The 24278-nt window shown below is 45.0% G+C and overlaps 1 protein-coding gene across 2 annotated transcripts; it reads left to right on the top strand.

The window, feature by feature from the left end:
* Positions 1–7957: 7957 nt before the first annotated feature.
* LOC139932638 (insulin receptor substrate 2-like) lies at positions 7958–23280 on the top strand. 2 transcript variants are annotated; one of them, XM_071926467.2, is made up of 3 exons: positions 7958–10692; positions 11226–11722; positions 20513–23280. In XM_071926467.2, the coding sequence occupies exons 1-3, from the start codon at positions 8030–8032 to the stop codon at positions 20515–20517; spliced, it is 3165 nt and encodes a 1054-aa protein (XP_071782568.2). In that variant the 5' UTR covers positions 7958–8029; the 3' UTR covers positions 20518–23280. The 2 variants fall into 2 exon arrangements, with proteins under 2 accessions (XP_071782568.2, XP_071782557.2); XM_071926456.2 differs by having other exon boundaries at positions 11223–11722.
* Positions 23281–24278: the final 998 nt, after the last annotated feature.

Here is a 24278-nt window from a genome sequence, read left to right as displayed (position 1 = left end):
CTAGCTATTACAGTAACCGTCTCTCTCTCTCTCTCTCTCTCTCTCTCTCTCTCTCTCTCTCACACACACACACACACACACACACACACACACACACACACACACACACACACACACACACACACACACACACAGTGTACTAACTTCGTTGGAAAATAGGAAAATACAAGAAGATGTTGAGTAAGGAGAAGCGACTTTACAAGATCACTTAAAGTTGTTTGATCTCCTGTCAAATTAGGAAGATGTCACTTGCGTCTCCTTCATTTTAATCACTCATTAAACTTGCCTGTTTTAATGTCTTACTTACCAAGTCGGGCCTACTTGTTTTCGTTCCTATGTCGCTCTCAGCTTCTCTCCGTCTGTGAAATTTCCTCCGTGAACTTGATGTACATAAGCACATAGCATCACAAAGGCACTGTGACCTCACAGTGGTAAATTGTATAGAGAACGCTGAAGCAGTAACATGTTAGGCTCTACCATCATGTACATATCATAACATGTAATATCTGATATATTTTTTCTGTTATATTGACAACACCTGTAATTTTGTGCATTTCTCATGTTCAATGAAACAAAATGAAGCATCAGTTCAACTGGTTAAACTTGCATTCTGTCACAGTGTGTTTTAATGATATTAAGTACTTTATGAAAAATGCATCATTGCAACTTTGCATGTTGGTTATGCTTGAAGACGTACCTTTCAATCTGATTTTTTTTGCTCCTACTGTTCCTGCTGCTGCAGATGTGTATCTTTTTAATTATTGGACCCCAGAAAGTTCTTTATTAAAATATAACACAACACAAACATAAAATTCAAAGCTCATGAATGTGTGGATAACTCATGTACTCCACACTGTATATGTTGTACAACAATGTTTTGATCCAACATAGATGTTTGTAGGATACATGCCAATTCCAATTTGATGCTGGATATTTAAAAAGTATTTTGCAAAGTGGTTTTGAAATGAGAGAAACATGCTGTGGTCAAAAGTCACATGCATATGTTTTTTTCAGTGAAAGAAACAGGTCTTATACACAGCAATCACAACAGTCATGTAACATAAACAGTAGCTCTCTTGGTCTATATTGCAAAAAATCCTGAGGCAGAATAGAGAGATTTTACTCTTTGGAGGATGAGTGAAGTATATCAAATCAAAAAAGAATTCCACTTTTTCCAGTGGAGATTAATTCCTGCAAGAATGTGTAGAAACAATTGTCAGTATCTTGAAACAAGGTAGAACACTTTACTGGTATCAAAAAAATGGCACTTGACTTAAGAAAATATCCCAAAGAACTTGATTTGTTTGAAAAGGGAAGGTGCTCCTTTGTGGGCAAAAGTTAAAAAAGCCATTATTTTTCTTTGGCTACCCTACATGTTTTTGACATAAATGGCTTGATAAGACTCCAAGGGTAGCTGTAGAAAAATAAAGACTTTATGAACTTGTACACAAAAGAAGAGTACCATGGCTTCCTTTATTCTTCTTCTAGTATTCTTTTCCCCTTCAGTCCAATGAGCACCTATTTTGCAAACACACTTTAATGGTTTTTGTGATGCATAACGCAAGGACACGTTTGTATCCCAGGTGTCTTTGCATTGGAAACAAGTGAAATGATCTCACCAGGTTGGATGATTTTTCACTTGTTTTAAGAGAAATATTTAACACATAATGCCAGATTAAATGACTTATTAGATATTAAATATTCAGGTTCTCTCTCTCCACCTCCAAACCAATGGTGATACAGATCTGATTTTAATAGTTTTTATGGTTTTAATGGTTTATCAGGAGTTCTCTGTAAAATTCTTCCAATCATCTCAACGCAGATTGAACAATCATGTTTCCAACAGGAACCAGCAAAGATGGAAGAACACTGCTGGGGTCTGCTTTTTAGCCCATGATGCATTGGGCTACATGGGCTACATTAGCGTAAATGACTGTATGAGTGTAAGACCACTGTTTAGTAGGGCTGCAACTAACGATTATTTTCATTGTCGATTAATCTGTCGATTATTTTCTCGATTAATCGATTAGTTGTTTGGTCTATAAAATGTCAGAAAATGGTGAAAAATGTCGATCAGTGTTTCCCAAAGCCCAAGATGACGTCCTCAAATGTCTTGTTTTGTCCACAACCCAAAGATATTCAGTTTATTGTCATAGAGGAGTAAAGAAACCAGAAAATATTCACATTTAAGAAGCTGGAATCAGAGAATTTTGACTTATTTTTCTTAAAAAATTACTCAAACCGATTAATCGATTATCAAAATAGTTGGCAATTAATTGAATAGTTGACAACTAATCGATTAATCGATTAATCGTTGCAGCTCTATTGTTTAGTCCGCTTGAACAGCCAAGACCCCATATGTTTACTGCAATCTCACAGTTGCTTGTGCATATTTCACTAATCTTGGCGCCCTCAAGTGGATGGTCCTGAGACATGTGGGTCTTGTGCTCGCTTTTGTTTGTTTGTGTGTGTGTGTGTGAGTGTGTGTGTGTGTGTGTGTGCGTGCTCATGCAGGGGATTTAACTTTGAGACCTTTCATCCAGATCTGACTTACACAGACCCCAAGGCGCAGGGCCATAATCATACTTTTCAAGTAATACGTTTCAAGTAAGCAGGCTAATGCCTCTAAGCACCAATCTTAGAGGTGTTAAAAGTTAAAGCTGCGTGTGTGGAAGGTGTGAGGTTAGAGGCGCAAGTGGTTACCTCTAAGGCCACAACACTCGCCAGTGTAGACAAGAGCATTGGCACCAAAATCATCTGTGTCTCCAGTAGATAGTTGTATCCTGTGTGTACGTTAACACTTTAGCATACAGTATGTTAAGTAATCGTAGGCGACTAGCATTATCTAAAGTAGGAAGATAAACCTTTAGTAATCCAAAGTTGGTATTGTTCTTTATTCTATGGCTTGTAGATGCATACTCTGCTGCACACTGTTGTACATTGCATGTTTGAAAAGGCTTTTTGTGTATTACAGTTTGGATGGAGACCCCTTTGCCCTAGGTTGACCCTGTAAGCATGACCCTATAGCATGCTGCTGATCTGCATTTGTTTACAACAGTGAAAAGCAGCTTTGTTGTATGAGGATCTGGCAACCTAAGCCTCAAAGACTTTCTTCTCCAACTACTGATCCCTAGAAATGTTCAAACCCTAAGCCTTACTGAGATGCCAGTCAAGGTCACCAGTAAGGAGCCCAGCACGAATCTGACTTTCCTGGACCGTTTGCTATCACAATCGCAGTGCGATTACATGGTAATCCGACATCGCTGTAGGCTGAATAAATCAATCAACACTCCATCAGACACATCACGCAAAACCTAGATGAAAACCAGGTGTTATAAAACATTGTCATAAACTGAAATTATTTATTTATTTATTTTACATTTTCATTTGAAACCAGGTTTGTTTGGACAAAATCAACTTTTTTTTAATACCTAAGAGGGTGAATGTTTTTATGAGTGTTCATCCATTTCTCTCATGCATTCACAATCCACTATGAAAAGAGAGTGCAAAATTGAAATCACAGACTTTTTATGATGCCAAGGATCCATGTAAAAACCTGATGTACACACACACACACACACACACACACACACACGCACACATATGCACCCAGAGTAAGACTATACACTGACTACATTAATTACATTACCATTACATGGTACTCTAACCCAAATCTAACCCTACTTCAAACCCAAACCCAGACCTTACAGGCCAGATTGCCCACACTTTCCAAGGCCTCATTAATCACTGGAGAGTTAATTTTCAAAAGTCACCAGTCAATCTTCCTAAAGTCTAGAGGATCCAGTCTGCAACCTTGTTTTATTCTGTCAACCAATATGTCCTTTGTTGGCTACGATCCTCCAAAATGTAATGTATTTTGGTTTTTGTAAGAGTAGATGCCACTTTTTTCAAATGGTAGATATCTCATTATTGAATGAAACTCTATCAAGCAAAATCAAAGCAAGCAAATCAGGCAGACTGCTTTAAAGTACCTTCATCATTTGATGACTGTGTTTTTAGATGCTATTTTCTGCTAATGCAGTAATCAAAATGAGTCACTATTACAGTAATAGATTGATTTTCATATAAATACATTTCCGTTTTGCTACTTTCTATGACCAACTGTGATTCAACTTATATCCAGTTCAATTCTAAATATAGATCATCTCTTCATCTTAAAAAATACATTTTCTAGTGTGAAGACTGACAAAAATGTGCTCGCAAGATGATTTTGGATTTCAACTATATATGAGAGGACTTTTCTGTCTTTTTGTCACGTTTGGGTGTGTGTGTGTTTGACTGCTGGATGCAAAACAAATTTCCCCTTGGGAGAGATATTAAAAGGCTCTACTTGCTTTACTTGACACACACACAGGTCACTAAAGAATGGTGATGGAGGAAACAGGAGGGTATTTTAATGAAAGCTGGTTTCCAGATGGTCCTGAGAAGAGACCCCAAATCCCTTCCTTCATAAGGGGAAGATAATAGAGGTCATAAGGTAATAGACTTGACCTTCGTCAAAACAAACACAAACCAAACACTTTGTCTTCCATTTTTGCACCAGATTTCAGCCAACACTGAGATCAACTTCAAATGAGGTTGATAGTGTTTTTGCATTGTAACTCTATATGATCAAACCCACAGTGAAGCCTCCAGGTGATTATCTCATTATCACCGCCTGGGTGATTTCTATACTGCATAATGTGGTTATGTAAGTGAAAGGTCATCTATGCTGTAGGTATGACTAATATATGGCACCTGGGTCCCAACTGATTCTGACTGATTCATGCTATTGATGATGAAAGTTGTTGAGACTTAAAAAGATCTTAATTTACTCTAAGTGACATTTTAATTATATGTTTCTATTTTACAATTGTATCAAACAGGAAAGGCCATTGTTGTCTCTTTCATTTGGAAATAAGAGCGGAGTGATTTTCTCATGTTAACCTGTTAGAGAATCAGTAGCAGCTGGCCAAAGTTTAAAACTTCAAAAAATCAAAAAAACTTCAAAAAACTTCAAAAAACCTCAACAAACCTCAACAAATCTGTGACCACCCTATGGCGAGAAAGGTTGTGAGATTGAATCCTGGGTGGTGCAACCATAATGTGACACTAATATCGCTATATGCTGGCTTTAGGTCCAGCGTGGTCCAAGAGACGCTCGCCATGTGCCTAACAGGCAGGGTTAGTTACTGAATACCCTTCACATTCTCTCAGTGAGGCACACTGGGCCTCTGTGTGGACACACACAGTGTGTGTGTGTGTGTGTGTGTGTGTATGTGTGAGTGCGAGAAAGATGGAGACGAGTGAAGGAGAAAGTAAAAAGAAGGAGATTTATTACAACGCAACCTACTAACACTTACTCTCTCTCTGTTCATTTATATAGTGCTACATCCTCTGACTGCTGCCAGATACTGAACATTACTACTATTACCACTATTATTACTACTGCTACTATACTTCAGTTAATTCTACCACTATTACTACTAATACTACTGCAATTATCTCTACTCCTACTACTACTACTCCTACTACTACGCCTACTACTACTACTCCTACTACTACTACTACTACTACTCTTACTACTACTCCTACTACTACTACTCCTACTACTACTACTACTACTACTCTTACTACTACTCCTCCTACTACTACTACTACTACTACTACTCTTACTACTACTCCTACTACTACTACTACTACTACTACTACTACTACTACTCTTACTACTACTCCTACTACTACTACTACTACTACTACTACTACTACTACTACTACTACTACTACTCTTACTACTACTCCTACTACTACTACTACTACTACTACTACTACTCCTACTCCTACTACTATTCCTAGTACTACTCCTCCTACTACTACTACTACTACTAAGCTGTCAAAATGTACTCAAGCAAAAGTAAAATAACTGACTTAAAAAAAAATACGGATATATAGGAACTTTGATATCAGAAGAATAAAAGTTGCAAAACAAAGTGACCGCAAAACAATATTCAATATTCAACAATATTCCCTCAGTGCTGTTGCCAGTTATGTGTTTTCCAGTTAAATGTCAGCAATAATCTCTTTGTTTCCTTGATGTTTGCCTCAGGCTCTTTATATCTGTGGTCAAATGCAGTAGGCTATAGTATGGCTCCAAACCCTCATGGAGGTGTTTATGTTATTGCTCATATCTCAGATTAGAGGTGGCGGCTGCTAATGCTGAAAACACATGCTGCGGCCAAGCTTAACCCTGATAAATTAACTTGTGCAAAACAGAAAAATAGGCAACGGCCAAATGTCACGGGGATCAGAAACACACCGGCATCAACAATAACACACAACAATACTGATTAGTGACAGGCAGGGATTACTCTTAATCTGCAGTGTCTATATGTTTGTGTGTGTGTGTGTGTGTGGGGGGGGGGGGGGGGGGGATAACAATGAACAGTAGATACTATGCTCATTAAGAAGGGGTGAGGGCACCCATCCCTCCCACACACACACACACACACACACACACACACACATCCACACACACACAATCCATACAATCTAATTGACGCTGACACCTCAATGAGAGACGTGTAATCAGCTCTTTGAAAGATTATGAAAAGCAATCCAAGTGTTGTTGAAGGGGAGGTGTGTGTGTGTGTGTGTGTGTGTGTGGGAGGGGGGGGTCCCCTGGTCTGCCTGGGACTGACATGACTGATCACCAGAGAGATCAGAGGGAGTATTACTGACATAATTACCGAGATGATCTGAAGAACAGATGTCTCCGAGCCTCCTATTTATCATCTGACAGACCCACCGCAGCCTAATATGGCTGCTCCGAAGGCTTGTTATTGTCATCGGGGGTTTCTGTGGTTTGTGTTTGAAAGTTGAACGTTTTACTAAAAGTCATGTGTGCAAAGTGTTCAGTGTGAGGACTGTCAGGCTGCAGGGTTGCAGGAGGGTCCAAGCAGCCAGAGGATGGCAGCATTTCTGCAGCTTTGCCTTTGCAGCTGAGCCTCTGACGCATTTGCTTTAGTCACCCTCCTCTGTGAGATGGCTGTTTTTCATTCAACACGAACATCATGTACTTTTAAGTGCAACCTAAGCATAAAGGTTTATCATGTTAGAGATAAAAACAAGGGTCCCCCCCCCCTTACCATTTGCATTTTGGACAGCATGAGCTGCAAGAGATATAGATAAGGACAGATAAGCAGTATAATTATTACCAAATGTTGACATTGCTACAATATTATATGGGAATACAAATGGTGAGGTATTGAAATAGGAAACGCAGGGTTTCAAATGGAGAGGAATACCCACTGGTGTAAAAATAGGCCACAACACCCCTTATGTAACAAGTGGGGCTAGGGATGTTTACAATGCTACTGCCTGATAAATGAATGGATCAATCCATGATGATAGGTCGCATTATGCAACACAATATTTCAAATGACCAAATGAGATCAGCTGGCCTGTCGATTGATTTATTGATCATTATTATTATTATTATCATTTAAAAAGGGAATTTATTTATTTCATTCTGCAACATTGAAACTGATCAGTAAACGAGTCTTACAGCTATTTCCCATTAGACATTTTCACCATACTGTAAAATATACAGGAATCCCTGTTATTCAATGGACTTTGACAATTTTCTATTTCCACATGAGAGAGCTGTTAGAAGGGGAGAGGTCCTGCCTACCGTCAATCGTTTCACCCGTCCAATGAGCTGCGCCGGATCTGTATGATTGACAGGCACGGCCCCTGCAGCACGCCCCGCCCCCTATGACTGTGTGTTTTATTCTGTTTTTAGAGCAGCAGCGTCACATGTTGTTTTTCTCCAGGATCAGATCAGTCCCTGGACTGGTCCGACAGCACTGCTGCTTCTACCGTGGCGGACAGCGGACACAGCTATCGGCGTCTGCTATGGATTAGGAAAAAAACGGGTTTCTTCTCAAGTTTATTTTGCTGAAGAAGATATAGAATAATAATAAAAAAGGACTTTGTTTTATCTGAAAAGTGAAACGCGTAGTCGGGCGAAATGGCAAGTCCTCCGGCGACGGGAGGACACCTGTTATCCAATGGGACAAACAGCGTGAAGAAGTGCGGATACCTGAGGAAGCAGAAACACGGACACCGGCGCTTTTTCGTGCTCAGAGAGCCGACCGACTGCTGCCCTGCCCGGCTGGAGTATTATGAGAGCGAGAAGAAATGGAGAAACAAGTCCGCTGCGAAACGGGTCATAACTTTGGACTCCTGTCTGTGCGTAAACAAGCGGGCGGACGCCAAACACAAGCACCTCATCGCCCTTTACACCAAGGACGAATACTTCGCCGTGGCTGCAGAGAACGAGCAGGACCAGGAGAGCTGGTACCGGGTTTTGACTGATCTTATAACCGAGGGGAAGGTGTACGACAGCCCCGCTTCCACGTCCTCGCTTGTGGGCTTTGAGGAGGCCAGCTACGGTCTCATTACACCTGCAACAGCTGCCTATAAGGAGGTATGGCAAGTCAACTTGAAATCCAAGGGACTGGGTCAGATCAAGAACCTGACGGGGGTGTACAGGCTGTGTTTGTCCAGCCGGACCATCAGCTTTGTCAAACTGAACTCAGAAGTGGCTGCTGTTAGTTTACAGCTCATGAACATCCGGAGATGTGGCCACTCGGACAGCTTTTTCTTCATTGAGGTGGGCCGGTCGGCGGTCACCGGGCCTGGGGAGTTCTGGATGCAGGCAGAGGACTCGGTGGTGGCACAGAACATCCATGAGACCATCCTGGAGGCTATGAAAGCCATGAAGGAGCTGTCTGAGTTCAGACCGCGCAGCAAAAGCCAGTCCGCCAGCACCAACCCCATCTCTGTGCCCACACGACGCAACCTCAACAACCTCCCCCCCAGTCAGACGGGGCTGGTGCGACGATCCAGAACGGACAGCATGGCAGCCACGTCCCCGGGAAGAAAGTTCACGTCCTGCCGGATAAGAACGGCCAGCGAGGGAGACGGCAGCATGACCCGGCCGGTGTCCATGTCCATATCTGTGAGCGGGAGTCCCACCAGTCCAAACTCTGGAAACCACCTCAGCAGGTCCCACACCCTCAGCAGCGGGCGCACCTGCAGAATGCTGGAGTCCTCCTCCAACCTGCAGCACAGCAGGTCCATGCCGGTGTCCAACTCCCCTCCGGCCTCCTCCAGCCCCATCAGCATGTCTCCCAGAGGCGGGTGCAACATCTTCACCCCCGACAAAGCCCGGCGTCCCTTCAGCTGCAGCGCCTCCATCTCAGGCTCCCTCAGCGACACTGGCTTCATGCTGTGCGACGAGTACAGCTCCAGCCCCAGCGATCCCAGGTTCCTCCCTCTGACCCGGAGCGACACCCCCGACTCCCTGTCCAGCACACCCCCCTCCCGCGATGCCAGCGACCCTTGCGGCTACATGATGATGGACGGGGCGAACGGCAGCAGGCCCGGAGCCGGCGGGGAGGGTCTGGCGTTGGACAAGGCTTACAGGAAGCGTACCTACTCCCTCACCACGCCGCGTCAGCAGAGGGTGGTGGCGCCGCTGTCCTCGGCCTCCCTGGACGAGTACACGCTCATGAGGATGGCCCATGGACACAGCTCTCACTCCGCCTCCCCCAAAGTGTCTTACCCCGAGGATTACGGGGACATCGAAATCGGCTCGTCCAGGAGCTCCTGTAGCAACCTGGGCGATGACGGCTACATGCCCATGACGCCGGGCGTGGCGCAGCAGTCCGGCAAGGTCGACAACTACGTGCCCATGAGCCCCATGTGTGTCTCGGCTCCCAAGCAGATCGTGAACCCCAGGGTGCACCCCCAGGCCAAGACCAACTCCCCCTGCAGTGGCTCTCTGGAGGACAGCGGCTACATGAGGATGTGGTGTGGCTCCAAATCCTCCATGGAGAGCCCGGACAGCCGGCTGGCTAACGGGGAATACATGAACATGTCACCTGGCAACCCACAGCCACTCCAGACCCCACCTGACTACTACCTGGGCCCGCTGGCTGGTGAGCCGGCATCAGTTCGGCCAGCTTACCAGGCCAGCTCTCTACCGCACCCAACCAAACTGCAGACCTCCAAGAACGAAGATAACAACAACCAGTATGTCCTGATGAGCCCTCAGAGCCAGAGGCCGAGAGGGGGGGAGTCAGACTACTACTCAGTGATGCAGCCCAGTGCGGCTCAGGCCTCAGCACCCTCCCCGGTCAGACACAGCCGGGCGGAGAATCTGTCGTACCGTGGGAGGCTGGGCAGACCCAACAGGCTGTCCCTGGACACCCTGAGGACCCTGCCCAGTATGAACGAGCACCCGCTGCCCGGAGAGCCCCGGAGCCCCGGGGAGTACATCAACATTGACTTTAGCGGCAGCAAATTCTCCCCGCCCTCCACCGTGTCCACAGAAAGCCGGTCTTCATCTCTGGGTTCCAGCAGCGGGGGACGGAGGAGATCCCCGCTCTCCGACTACATGAACCTGGATCTGGGCTCGCACTTGCCCAAGGAGGCCGACACCCCCGCCGAACGCTTGGATACTCTTCCGGACTTATCCATGTGCCCCTGCTCAGAGGATGGAGTGTACCATCTGGGTGGTGAGAGGGGGGCTCAGGGCCTCGCTGATGAGGTGAAAAATGACTACACTGAGATGACGTTTGGGATGGCCAGCTCACCTCCACAGCTCGTTCCTCTGACCACAGCAAGGTATGTGGACTGCAGTGGTTTCAGCATTTTATTAAAGAGACCAGGAGAATACTTTGGCTGTATAATAACAGGCAAAGACAAAATATATTGATTCAGTTGACACTAGAAAGGCCAGGTTTTGATTTTTAGAATTATATCTCAGTTTTCAAAATGTCGCCCAATGACTTTTCCTAAACCTACTTTCTTTACAAACTAGTGTTGTTTGATTTTCAAAGTAATGCAAGGAAATAGTAGTTGTAACTACAATGAATGTACAAAATATTAGGAAATTTCCTCTTTTCATGAAGTACATAGATTAGGTGAATCCAGGTTAAAGTCATTATCCTTTATTGATTTCCCTTATTAAATCTATACCAATCACAAATTGGTATAGATTTAAAAAGACAACTGAGATGTGGATTGTGCAAAAGGGGCTGCAACTCAATATCAGGAAGATGTTCTTAATATTTTGTACATTCAGTGTATGTATGTCAGTATGCATGTATCCATTTAACATGTTTTAATCGTATGTCTTACACATGATTCTCCAGCAGCCAGAGCAGCAGGGAGAGGAGGCTCTCTTTGGAGGACCAGGGGGTCCCAGGGGGCATCGGGGTGTTCCTGCTCGGGGCCACCTCCTCTTCCACGGTGGACCCCGACTGCTCAGCCAAGGTGATCCGGGCAAACCCGCAGGGACGCCGGCGCCACAGCTCCGAGACCTTCTCCTCCACCGCCACCGTGACGCCCGTCTTCCCCTCGTTCGCCCGCAGCGACACGGTGAAGAGGCACAGCTCGGTGGAGAACATCTCGTCCCGGAGCAGCGAGGGCTCCGACGAGGAGTACGGGAGCCCGGTGAACCGGCAGACGTCGGCCGGCTACCAGAACGGACTGAACTACATCGCCTTGAACCTGCTGGACGACAGGGACGTGGAGAAGTGCGAGGACCTGGTTGGCTTCAAACCCACCAGCAGCTGCAAAGGGGGTATCAATGGATTACACACCACACCGTACGTCTGTTTGGGTTTCAAGGAGGCTGCGACTACTGCAAAAGGTGAGTGAATGTGATGTCAGAGGTGTTACTGGAAGATGTACAACACAACCCTAACCCTAACCCTTTATTTTATGTGCTAAATGAGGTTGTAGTGAAGGACAAACTAAACTCACCTCTCTCTTTGTAGAATAGCCTTTACTCACCTTTTTTTTTCAGCAGACCTGAATCTTTACCATGTAAATTCATCATATACATCATAGTAAGTAGTATCTAACTGATGTAGATAGGGTATTTTAAAGGGAAAAATGCATAAATTAATGCTTTTCTGAAAATATAATTGATTTTGGTTCATGTTAGTGGTTGTTTACCTCATGATGATCATCAAGTTTACCCTGCTTTTTATCACTCACTACATCACTGGTCAATATAATATACCATTAATTGATTTTGTTTAAAGGTATAATAATGTGAAAAGATATTTTCCTGTGAATTTGGATACTTAAAATAGCATAATTTGATGGTAAACCTGATATGGCTACGTTGAAGACAGACTGCGTAACATGTAATTTGCTGCAATGTCCCCTGCAAAACAATTCAGCAAAGAGAAAGGGAGCTGCTTTCACAGTAATAACAAATAACCAGAGCAGGTTGGCTTTACTGTATGAACAGGCTAAAAGATAAGAGAGCTATAGCCTACAGTCAGCAGTCAAATGGAAGTGTTTTTTTCTCTGTAGTCAAAGAGGAAAAAAACACGGATGAAGGCAAACTTGTCTTTCCCCTCAATTCAAATTCAAACTGGCTCTGTGGATTTCAAAGCACATACGTAGGTGGTGCTGATGCTGCCTTCAAGAGCTCCTCGTAAGCTCCTACTTCTGACTTGTTATGGACTCGGTAACAAGAGTAGTGTTTTGGTGGCCGTCGTTTTATTTTAGAAATCAAGTGGCACAGTGCTACTGTGTGTTGCAGCGGCAGAACGAAGAGGAGAAAATGTGCACCAGGCATGTAATTGAATACATGTAATTAAAATGTGTCATTTTATTTGCCAAAGTTGTTCTATACTTAAACCTTAAATAAGTTGTTGACACTCACCGCCCCCTAAGGGTCACATTTCAGCAGCTTGTGTATCAAAGAAGATTCTTTCTTAACCGCTTTGTCGGGTGGTTCACAGTCGGTAATGACGGTATTTCCGACGGCACCTGAAGGCACCGCGAGCTCCTGTGAAACGTGACCAGGTTTAGAGCTCTGAAGTAAACAAGCACCATGACAGAGCAGGACGCTGCCTCGCTGCCACTGAGCACACTGTTGATTTCAACACCGAGATCAAATAAAAGGCTTAGTATAAATGGCCTACGAAATTGCATTGATTTTATTTAGTTCTCCAGAGTCCCACTGGTGTTTCTACAAGATTAATGATGACGAGAGAGTATAGATTAATTCTAAACTGTCAGATTAAAGTGTACATTAATAATGAATTCTATGGAAACAGAATAAAGTTGACATTAAATGAAAGGATTATCAACATGTCCATAACACTGGTTTACTAGGGCTTAGTATTAGTAGTATAGTGCATTGCACGTGGTAGTGCTAAAGGAATGCCTCAGATGTGGTAGTTCTGCTGTAGGCTCCTGCCTGTCAGTTGTAATGTCACACTGAGCCCCGGGCGCTTCCGGCTGTTGTTCCTCAGTTGGGTAAGCATTAGGTTGTATTGCACATCAATGTGACCTCTATACCCCTTTATTCCCACCGTCCCACGATCAATATTGCGTCCCAGAATATCCCAACCGACAAACAAACGCCGGTGGTCTCAGACGGCAGACGCTGTAAACACGGAGCGGAGGGACGAGTGTTGACAATAAAGCCAGTTTTGACCCCTCTGTCCCCACGCTGTTATTGGTCACAGTGACCCCACATGTGTTTGTGAGCGCATGGAGGAGGGGGGGTTGCACGCTGACATGTGAGGCCCGACACAAGTAGATGTGTGTGTGTGTCCTTGTAGGCAGCAAGGGGAAAAAAACAAAGTGGGCGCGTTGTTATGCGGCCATCAGGTAACTAGATGTCACAGTCCACATTCCTGGCTGAGCGCGTTTCAAAAGTTGCTGTGAGAGGTGCCTGTTTTTGTCCCGGCCTAGGGCCATTTGAATAGAAAATAAAGGGAGGCCTTCATTTCTCTACAACGCCCCTGTGTGTGAGAGAGAGAGAGAGAGAGAGAGAGACAGAGAGAGAGAGAGAGATTTAGCCTGGATGTAAGTTACCATTCCTTTATGTTTGCACAGGCAGTGATGTAGTGGTAAATAAAAAGGTGTGTAAACTATAACTGCCAGTCAATGATCATCAAGCAACCAACAATGTAAGGAAAAATCAAATATATTTTCAGAGAAGAAGCGATTTTTGCTTGTTTTGTACTGAATATACCCAATCTTCATATAACTTACATTCATTTGACACCTCTTACTGTGGTGTATATTATGAATTTACATCAAGATTTAAGTCAAACTAAAAAGGTGTGTAAACTATGCAAATAAAAAGAGTTTAGCTTGGTTTACCCTCTGCTACATCTCTGGTTTGCATTACAATTTACAGTCAAATTACTATTGACAGTATATGCTTGCATGTTTGTTTTTTAATCTGTGATGCGCTGTATTGGTAGTATGGTTTGCACTTATGCTTTGGCAGTGTAGGGATAGTGCTAATACAGCTTTCTGAATGACTTGAGACTTGACTAGAGAGAGAGAGAGGGAAAGAGAGAGAGAGAGAGAGAGGGATGGGGAAGAAGGAAAACAGTCAAGCACATACATGTGGACTCTGGCACGTACGCGTACAGAACAGTCAGGGGTGTTTTTTTTTTTTCTCTCTGGGAGCGTTTTTTTTTTTTTTTCCAGTGGCGCAGCCTGCGTTCGTGAACACTTGGCAGAGACGTGGAGAGAAAGAGTGGCCTGTTTTTGTTTTTCCAGCGCCGCCTTCGCCTGGCTGTTTGCGGGAGAGCGAGTGAATGCGTGCATAATGGGCAGGATGGCACGTGCACGCCGCTGCCCTTCTGCCTCATTAGGCTGTTCACTTAGCAGAAGTAAGACAAGCAGAGAGAGAGAGAGAGATGGAGCGCAGCCTCGTACGCTCACAGCAGAAAGAGGGAGGAGGAGGGAGGAGGGCTGGAGCTGGAGCAGGGCTTTTTAAAGCAACAAACAAACTCATTGGTGAGGGCCCCCCCTGAACCAAGGTGCATTCTGGGAGGGCCAAAGCCAGAGCCCGGGCCAGCGGAGCCGATCGCTTGTTTACTGAACACTCTGTCCCGCTGCTGCGCGGCGAGGCGGGGTGAAGGAGGTCAAAGTGCGCCACGGTGTTTTTTGGCCCTGATACGGTGTTTATCAGGGACGCTACGCTGGGCCTCTGGAGCGGCGGGACTCCACCACGTGCCACCGTGACCCAAAAGTCTGCAGGTTTTCATTCCAAACCGAACACTACGGCAGCTGATCGCTCTGATTAGTTCCTCCTCTCTGTGAAATACGAGTTTTGGGTCACGATGACGGTTGAATCCCAGCGCTCTGGAGGAAGCTATGGGATCAAAGTACGGCTAAACACATCGACCCGGATGCCCCGTCCCAGAGCCAACCCCTCCCCTAGGAATTCAGCGTCCCCTTCCCCCAAAAGCACGTGAAAACCTCCTCAATGGCCTCCTCCTTTTTGTTGTCCTACCTAGAGTCAGCTTAGAAGGGGTATGCCCGGTATAAGGGTCAAGTGTTTGTTTACCTCCCTCTCTGCCAGCGGGCCAGCCCATGTGACGGCGAGGCGGTGTTTACCTCTGCTGTCCGTGGTCTCCGGCGAGCCGTGGCTCAGCCAGGTGGATGTTCTGTACCAGGACCCAGATTAGCCAAGTCAGCCAGTCTCCGTTCCCACCTCCTCCCCTGACTAATACCTTTATCTGACAGCGGCGACACGCTCCCGCTCCCTCTCTCTCTGTCAGGACAATTCAAGAAGCCTGATTGGCACAGTAAGATCTAAGGTTAGACCGATATATCGGCCGATACTGCCGTTTTACTGGGAGTTGAATGTGGTCCAGTCAGTGTTGCTCACCTCTGATATGATGGATATGATGCAGTTTGTTTGATTACATATTTATCATATTTAAGTGGATTTTAGTGGAGAGTTTTAGTGTCCCATGATGGTCTAAATGCTGTTTCAGAGGCTTTTCCACCCTGACAAGAATACAATTCTGTGGGAAACACTGAATGCATCGAATTTTTTGGCAACTTCAGTCCAAAAAATATTAGTATGGGCTCTCAAAAACCCATAGTGGTCGAGCCCATAATTCTTACATAGCCAAAGCATTACCAAAAGCAGACATATCAACTAAAAGAAATCAAAATGTAATTATATGTCTTTCTCTCGGCTGGATGCTCCGTCTTTCCTCCCTGTCTACTGGACAGGGAGGGTGTAGGAGGAAATTGGACCCTGTTCTAGTGTATTTGGTGGTGTGTGTGTGTGTGTGTGTGTGTGTGTGTGTGTGTGTGTGTGTGTGGGGGGGGTGTCAGAGAGATGTAGAGTGGGAATAAGGGGTAAAAGGGGCTCCAAGACCCTCCTTAAGAGGCCGGGGAGCCCTGCTGTGACACCCAGAGGCCCTCCTGAGTGCTAGTGGCAGATGGCCACTCTCCGGTGGGCGAGTGTGAGAGTGTGTGTGTGTGTGTGTGTGTCTGTGGAGGGTAGGGGGGTGGGGGTTAAAGCACCTGCCACTTGGCCCTATCTTCACACACATGCAAACACTCTCATTACACCCCTTGCTCTGCCCATACACTCACACATAAACATATACGTACCAGTCTATCTTCACAGGCTTCTTTTGCTTTCCTACACACACACACACACACACACACACACACACACACACACACACTCCTACCTACTCCCCTCCTCTCTCCGCTAATGACAGCCCACCATCTGCTGCACCCACAGGCTGCAGAGAGCACGACCATCAGTATTGTGCGTGTGTGTATATGTGTGTGTGTGTGTGTGTGTGTGTGTAATTCATCGGCGAGATTAGAGGCATGCGTGTCCATCATCTCAAATCCCACTTCAACCGTCATACTGTCAGTATCGTGTGATGTCATCGCGGAGATGACGTGTCATTGGTCCAAGTGCACCCAGAGACCTCCGGCCTATGCTATCTATACGTTTCCGGTGACGTGTGTTGTTTATGATGTAGAGAGAGAGAGAGAGAAAGGGGGGGGGCGAGAGAGGTCTAGTTGCACAGCCATGCATCCCTAACTCGCTCTGAGCACGAGCCTTGGAGCATGCTCAGTAGGGGCGGCTGTCACAACAAGGTGTGTGTTGACAGAGAGGGAGAGGGAATTGGAGAAGAGGCCGGTTTTCACCCCCCCCGACACACACACACACACACACACACACACACACCCCCACACACACACACATTCTCGTCTTCCACCCCGGCTCGCTCCTCTTTTCTCCTCGGTTCCCTCCTCCCCTGCCTCCTTTCCTGTTTTTGTGCTTTTCCTCACTTCAAAACCCTCCCTTTTTTTTTCCTTTGCTGCTCTGCCGCTCCCTCACACACACACACACACACACACACACACACACACACACACACACACACGCACACAGACACACGCACATAGAGGCTGCGTTGATACCGCTTTTTCACTGTCAATGCTGTTTCCGAGTGCTAAACTTTGAGTTTTGCCCAACCTGATCCATGCCTTTCACTGAATGATACAGGTAGAGACCATTAGTTTCAATTGGCTTTCCTTTGATTTCTGACACGTCACAAGTGATTCATGTATTTGTGAAATTCCCCAATATGACACCCTGTTGTGGCCAGGCATCAGCCCAATGCCCCGCACCAGTGTTTTCTGCATCCCTGCACACACATACGCACGCAGGCTGTTCAATAATTCATTCACATCCACATCATCAGATACAACAGATGACACAAACCGAACTGAAGCCGACGTCTCGCAAAACCTCACAATACAACACCAACAGACAGCGCAGGAATCCAGAAATGCCAATGTTACTTGATCTATAGAGAACAAACATGCACACGTAACACCGCGAGCTCTTGTGTCAGAGTTTCCAGGCAGACGCTCTCTCTGTGTGTGTGTGTGTGTGTGTGTGTGTGTATGTCATGGCACGGGGAGGGGAGGAGGAGGGGAGGGAGAGGGGGCTTAAAGTAGGCCGGGATGTTCCAGACAGAAGCGCTAGCTGCTAGATAACTGCGTGGCCAGCGTTCCCCACATTTAGCCAGCCGCGGCTCCAGATGAGATTACAGCCTCTGCAGGCGGGATTAGACGGCCGAGGGGGGGCAGAGCAGCGAGGGCCAGCGGCCACTCTGCGAGCGCCAGCTGGATGTGGCAAGGTGTGGGCATTTGCATTAGCCCAAAGTGAGTGCAAATTTGATGGTATAGTTTTGATCGTTATGACGGAGAGGGAAGATCAAGCTAAAATCGGCAGAAATCAGGGAAGCAGTCAGGACCAATGTTCCCTCTAAAGTGATAATTTGGTGACCTATGTACTTTATCACACTGACCAAATAGTAATATCTTCCCAGTCATTTCTCCACTTTGTCCTCAGAAATTTAGTCAGTGAATATGGAGCTAAAAGCTATCACAAAGCTAATTTTAAGATTGGGATTTTGTTCTAAAATGACATATCCGCCATTTGGAAAAAACACCTACTCTTACAGGTGTTGATAGCAGACTTTTTAAAATCATAATAGGTAACTTAAGTCTGTGGTTATGATAAGATTAGATGGAAGTGGTCCCCGTGTGCTGCATTGCAGCAGCGAACAGTAATTGGATACAGCAACAGAAAATAGAATATACAATAGAGCAAATGGGAGCTGTTAAACATAATGCAACTAACAATTGCAATACTGGAATGTATTAAGTGGAAATATAAGAGTTAAAACCATCAAAATATATGAATGTGTGATATTGTAGAGGGATTGAATGATAAACCATGAGGTAGTGATTTTGTGCTAAACTCAAACTCTTCATAGTGAAATCCTCGTGCCTGCAAAAAATTGTCCGCTTTTCAGGAACGAAGAGAACCAGCCTTGTCTTTAGCTTGACCGCCGCGCATTTTTGAGGTTATCCGAAGGCTTTTTAAAGGGTTTTTTCGCCAGCCGGAGAGTCGTATGAGTTCCCCCCCCCCCCCCAAAACCCCCGTAGACGACCGTGAAAATCCTTCAGTCTCAAGTCGAAACATGGAAGTTCCGCGGTTTTCACATGACAACAGCGGGGATATTGTTCTGCCAGTCTGGATGGGTTGAGAGAGCAGGGAAAAGCCAGTTCCCAGTTAGATTAGTGGGTTGCCCTGACCAGCTTGCCCACCCCTCCCCCTCCTCCCCCCTACCACCCTTAAGCCCTTCACCGCTGGACGTCAAGCCTTTCCTGGGAGAGTCCAGTTGACCCACAGCTGGGGACGCACCCAGCCCCCCCCCTCAAGTAAATCCTTCCATCTTTCTGCAATTCCACCATACTCAATTTTACTCAAAATGATCCCAATTGGAGAATGTATAAGAATGACCATTATAATCATAGTTTTCATCTCCCCATGTACAATGTAGGCAGTTATATACTTCAATATTACCCTAACCCTAACAAAAAAAATCTTCCCTTATGGGTCCTTGGGCCTAAGTCAAATGAGGGTCTGTAGCCTAATATGGGTCTATTTGGGGGTATTTGACTGTACTATTATAGTACATAATCATAAGTATCTATAATAATGTCAAGCAGCACCAAAAGCCCTCTGTCTCTCTGTCATTCTCTCCAAGTATAATACAGTTGCTACTACTACCACCAGCTGGTGCTGCTCTGTTCAACGTGTGTCCATAGCAACAACGGCAGCACGGTAGGAGACCCCCCCTCCCCCCCAACCCCCCATCGCTCCACACGCCAGATTATGTAATTACGACCCCCCCCCCCCCCACACCTCCACCACTACCGCCACCCCCAGCGCTGCTTCGCCAAAAAGATACTGGTGTGTCGATCTGAACCTGACTTTTCTATATTAACCCCCCCCACACACACACACACACACACACCCCACACACACACACACACGCCCCCAACAGCGGCCGAACGTTACGGCAATAGGATTAGAGGGAGGGGGGGATTAGCCCAGCTGGAGTGCGGCGAGCTCCGGAGGCCAGCCGTCCCGCCACTGGAAAGACGCTGCGGTGGTCAGGGAACACCACACACACACACACACACACACACACACACACACACATGATAGGCGTCGATTGCGCTACCTCCGTCTCAAAGAGTCTAAATTTGATCCTGTAGTTCTTAATCGTTGCAAAGGAAAGCAAATATTGTGCAAAAATTGACAATAAAAAAAGAAAGAAATGCATCATGGGAGCATTCAAGACCAATGTTCCCTCCACGCTGATAGTTTTGTGACCCGCGTCTATCTATGAGATACAGGAGCAGGAATAGAGGAAGAGAAAGTGGTGTGTGTGTGTGTGTGTGTGTGTGTGTGTGCGTGCGTAAACCAAATCCACACTGTTTAACTTGTGTGTGCAGCACTGGCTGTTCCTGCTGTTCAATCTGTTTATTTTTGCAGTATCTGCTTGTTATTGTGGCACAAATAAATAGGCTAATCTCAGGCTGGAGTCTCTTAATGAATTCACACTGCATGAGGCTCCATCCTCCCAAACTTCTTCTGCCTGCTGTCTGAATGGCCTACACTGTTGGCATTGTGTTATTTGGAGAAAAAAAGGTTGATTAGACTACAAATTGGATATTTGTCATTTTACACTTAAACAAATTGTGGATAGTTTCTTGGCAATATTCTTTCAATTAACTCCCTCTTTCTCTTCTGTTCTGTCTCTTCCAGACTGAGGGAATCTTCTGTCAGTGACTTGGCGTCTTCACCAACCTGCTGCTGGAAAACGAAAAAAATCAACTTTACCCTTCCACCGGACTGTCTGGACCCTCAGCAACACACACACACACACACACACACACACACACACACATACATACACAAGCAGGTCACCAACTATGCATGTCATGAGTTTGCTGAAGGCAGGACAGGTGTGTCTGCGAGTGTGTGTGTGTGGGGGGGAGGTGGGTGGGTGTGTATGTTGTGTATGGGCGCTGTTCCCTGCGCTTTCAGAGGCCATTTTCTCCTGTGACCCATATTTTCGCGCAAAGCACAGAAGCAAAGGCTAGTCAGACAACAACAAAACCCCTAATGGTACCCAGATACTATTTATTCACTTGGGGGATGGATTTATGACTGCCCGTGTGTGTGTGTGTGTGTGTGTGTGTGAGTGTGTGTATGTTTGAGGCGATGTACGACCAAGCGGTATGTCAATAAACGCATTAGTTTAGCAATGAAACCAACCACAGAAATGGCCCTACCTCACAGGGAGCGAGGACACCCAACCTGAGGTTCACTGAGTATATAACTATATTTAGATTAGATATTTTATTTATTTTTGGAAGATGAATGTCTGATAAGACCAACCCAATGCCTTAATGTCTATACTGTCCTTATGTTTTCTATGAAATATGAGATAAATATTCTATTATGTCTGTTTGGACCTACATCTCTATATTGTTATTCTCTTGTGGAAAGTCTAAAAAGCCTAGTTTACCATGAAAATATATTGATATTATTTCAGAGTTGTACAGTGGGGCTGCTCGAGATCTGATTTATCGTATAAAGTATTTTCTTAATTACTGATTTCTTATTTATTCTAACCTAGTTTATTTTTTTGTCCAATTGAAGCGCTGGACTTACAGAAATATATTTCTAATTGTCTTTAAGAGTTATTGCATGTCTTTATAACTCGGCTCAGACCCCACAACACCAGGCATCTGAATGCACTGCACCTCCCACCGTTCCTCAGTCACTCGAGCCTAAAAACCTCAGACACTCCTACCTTCAAACCTACCGGCCCGTCGTCGCACTCGCCGACGGGCCGGCATCGCTGTGATATCATTGGACGGTACGACTTAGTCTTGTTGGCGGGGTGGAGCCGGCGATGTTGAGGTCGGGGCACAGTCGAGTCGGTTGACGTTTGAAAAAAATGACGAAGTGAAGTGGAACATGGCCGCCAGTGTCAGTAGTGCTGAACAAGCGCTGGGGAATAGAGGCTTTGCAGTTGCATCACAAATCTCCTTGCAGCCATGTGTCCATTGAAAAATTTGCTGTGCATAAATAATGCACAAATATATAACAACCTGGCTAGAAAAAGAGAGACACCTGAAAAAGGCTGTTGTGGTGTGGCTGTCAATCAATTCAATAACGTTTCAAGTAAAAGTGAATAGTGTGATAAGGTGGATTTGTTTCCAAATGTAGGTTACTGTGACACAGTAAACTGTCTTGTCTTTAGCCCTAGTCTCCAGAACACTCTGAGTTGTAGCTTGAGAACAGTTAACCTGAACAAAATGTTAGCTAGCTAACTAGCCAACAGGCTAGTTATATAGAAACCAATGTTAATGGTAACATACAACTGCTAGCCACTGCTAACGCTAACTTCTACTAGATACGTTAGCTAGTGCGCAAATCAAACAATTTAACAACAGGAGAGTAATAGTTAGCAAGCCCGATACTACGGTTAGCTAGCTAACAAGAAAAACACTAAATGCAACAGCACAGAAATTAAACATGTCTGTTCAATTCTGTCACACACTTTGAAACGCAACCTGTTCACAACTGTTGCCCAAGACCTCCAATATGGCCGCCAGAGGGTGTGTTATGTCACCTGAAAGCCTCTATAGACATGCTGTTTGAAGCTAACGGCGACTTAACGGGTGGTTCTACTTTGTCCTGCGCCGACTCCAGCTGGCTCCCACCCCCTTTTAGTGTAGATTGTAAAACACTAACCATGTCTGAATGTATTGCTGAGCACTCGGTGTGAACGCCACAGAAATATAATGTGGGAGGTGGTTATGACAGAGTTATAATATTGGAGCTGTACCACACTTGCGGTATCTATTTATCTTCAGAGTCCTGAATGTGTATATTGTGTACATACAAAGAGTTTAACAAAAAGAAAAATGTATGGAAAATACATAGAGTACTTAGATTTGACCTATGTTGCAATGATTTTCCTGTGTAAAGACTTTGGCTACCGATTTTTAAAAAGGGGATGGGGTTTTTGCTTTGGGGTTGTACAGTGTATTGTATGCTTTTCTCCCTCACAGTCTCTGTGACTATATGAAAAAAAATTACTCTGTCTATTTTATTATAGCGATCTCTTTGCCTTGTCGACACACTTTACCTAATGGCATATGCAATAGTGACATGAATACGATCTAGTTTACAACCGTGGAACCAAATGTAACATTGCATCGGTGATATTGTTTGTACATTTTTTTGTTTCGTTTTCATGAAGAGAGGAAGCTATTTTGCTCTTTGTATATTTCTCTTTCTGCCAACTTCTGTTTTGTTTTTGTCGCCGGAGACTCCGGTCTCGACATGTGTGACAGCGCTTTCCCCCCATTTCTCTGTACATGGACAGATTCTTATTTTTTGCAGATCGGTCTCGGATCGACTCAGTTTTCGAATGTGTCGTCGTCTTCCATTGTACATAGTTCAATATACTGTTTATTGTGATGCTCACAAGAGATGATTATGATGATTTCAAATTTTCCGGTAGTAAAGTATTGCTTTTGTCTGTGTTGACTATGGATAGCAACCTGCAGAAATAAATGAATTTATTTAAAGAGGTACAACTTGGTCTGAATTGCTTTATTTCCACAATGCGATCTGCTGTAAACAATAGTGTGATGAGGAGATATGAAGAACCTCTCCCTACCCTCCTCACTCCAATATGAAAACTATAAATGGAAACTTTATTAACTCCCATGTGGAATTTGGGGTGTTTTCAGCAGCATAATTAAGATTAAAATAAAACAGACAATAAAAACAGATTATAATGAGTGATGTAGTGGTAAATAAAAAGGAGGGTAAACTATGACCTTCAGTTGGTCATACTTTCAGAAAAGCATTGTAATTTCCCCTTAAAAGACCCTATACATATAACTTACATCAGTTTGATACTACGTAATATGATGTATACTATGAATTTACCTCATACAGATCTATATCAGCCTAAAAAGGTTGATAAACTGAGTTTAGGTGGGTTTATCCTCCACTACACCCCTGATTATAATACAAAAAAGACTCCAAATCCCATCATGCCCCTCTTCTTCTCCCTCCCCCATGGGATTCTAATGCATTTGGCACTGGGACAAATAGCTTCCTGGACGTGGGTTGAAAGAGACGGACATCCTACCTCCCGTTTCCGGTGGAGAGTGAGGCGCTGAACTCTCCGGCCGGCGCGCTCTTCCTCTGCTGCTGTTTTTACTTCAGACGGAGACCGTGGCAGGAAGCTCATATCGAGCCAACGACTTCCCGCCAAGCCACGCGTCTGGACAGAGGGCTGCATGGAGTCACAGTCAGGAGGTCAGGAGGTTCAAACATGGAGTAAACAAGACGTATCATCTCTCTCTCTCTCTCTCTCTCTCTCTCTCTCTCTCTCACACACACTCAGATGTGCATATGCTGATGCTGACATTGGAACCTTTCATTTCTTTCCCCTGCGCTCCTCTATGATCATTACAGACACAGGAATATTTTCTTCCTT

The sequence above is a fragment of the Centroberyx gerrardi genome, chromosome 21, assembly GCF_048128805.1.
Source record: "Centroberyx gerrardi isolate f3 chromosome 21, fCenGer3.hap1.cur.20231027, whole genome shotgun sequence".
Classification (NCBI taxonomy): Eukaryota; Metazoa; Chordata; class Actinopteri; order Beryciformes; family Berycidae; genus Centroberyx; species Centroberyx gerrardi.
Note: the sequence above shows the minus strand (reverse complement) of the source record. Positions and strands in the feature narration are given on the sequence as shown.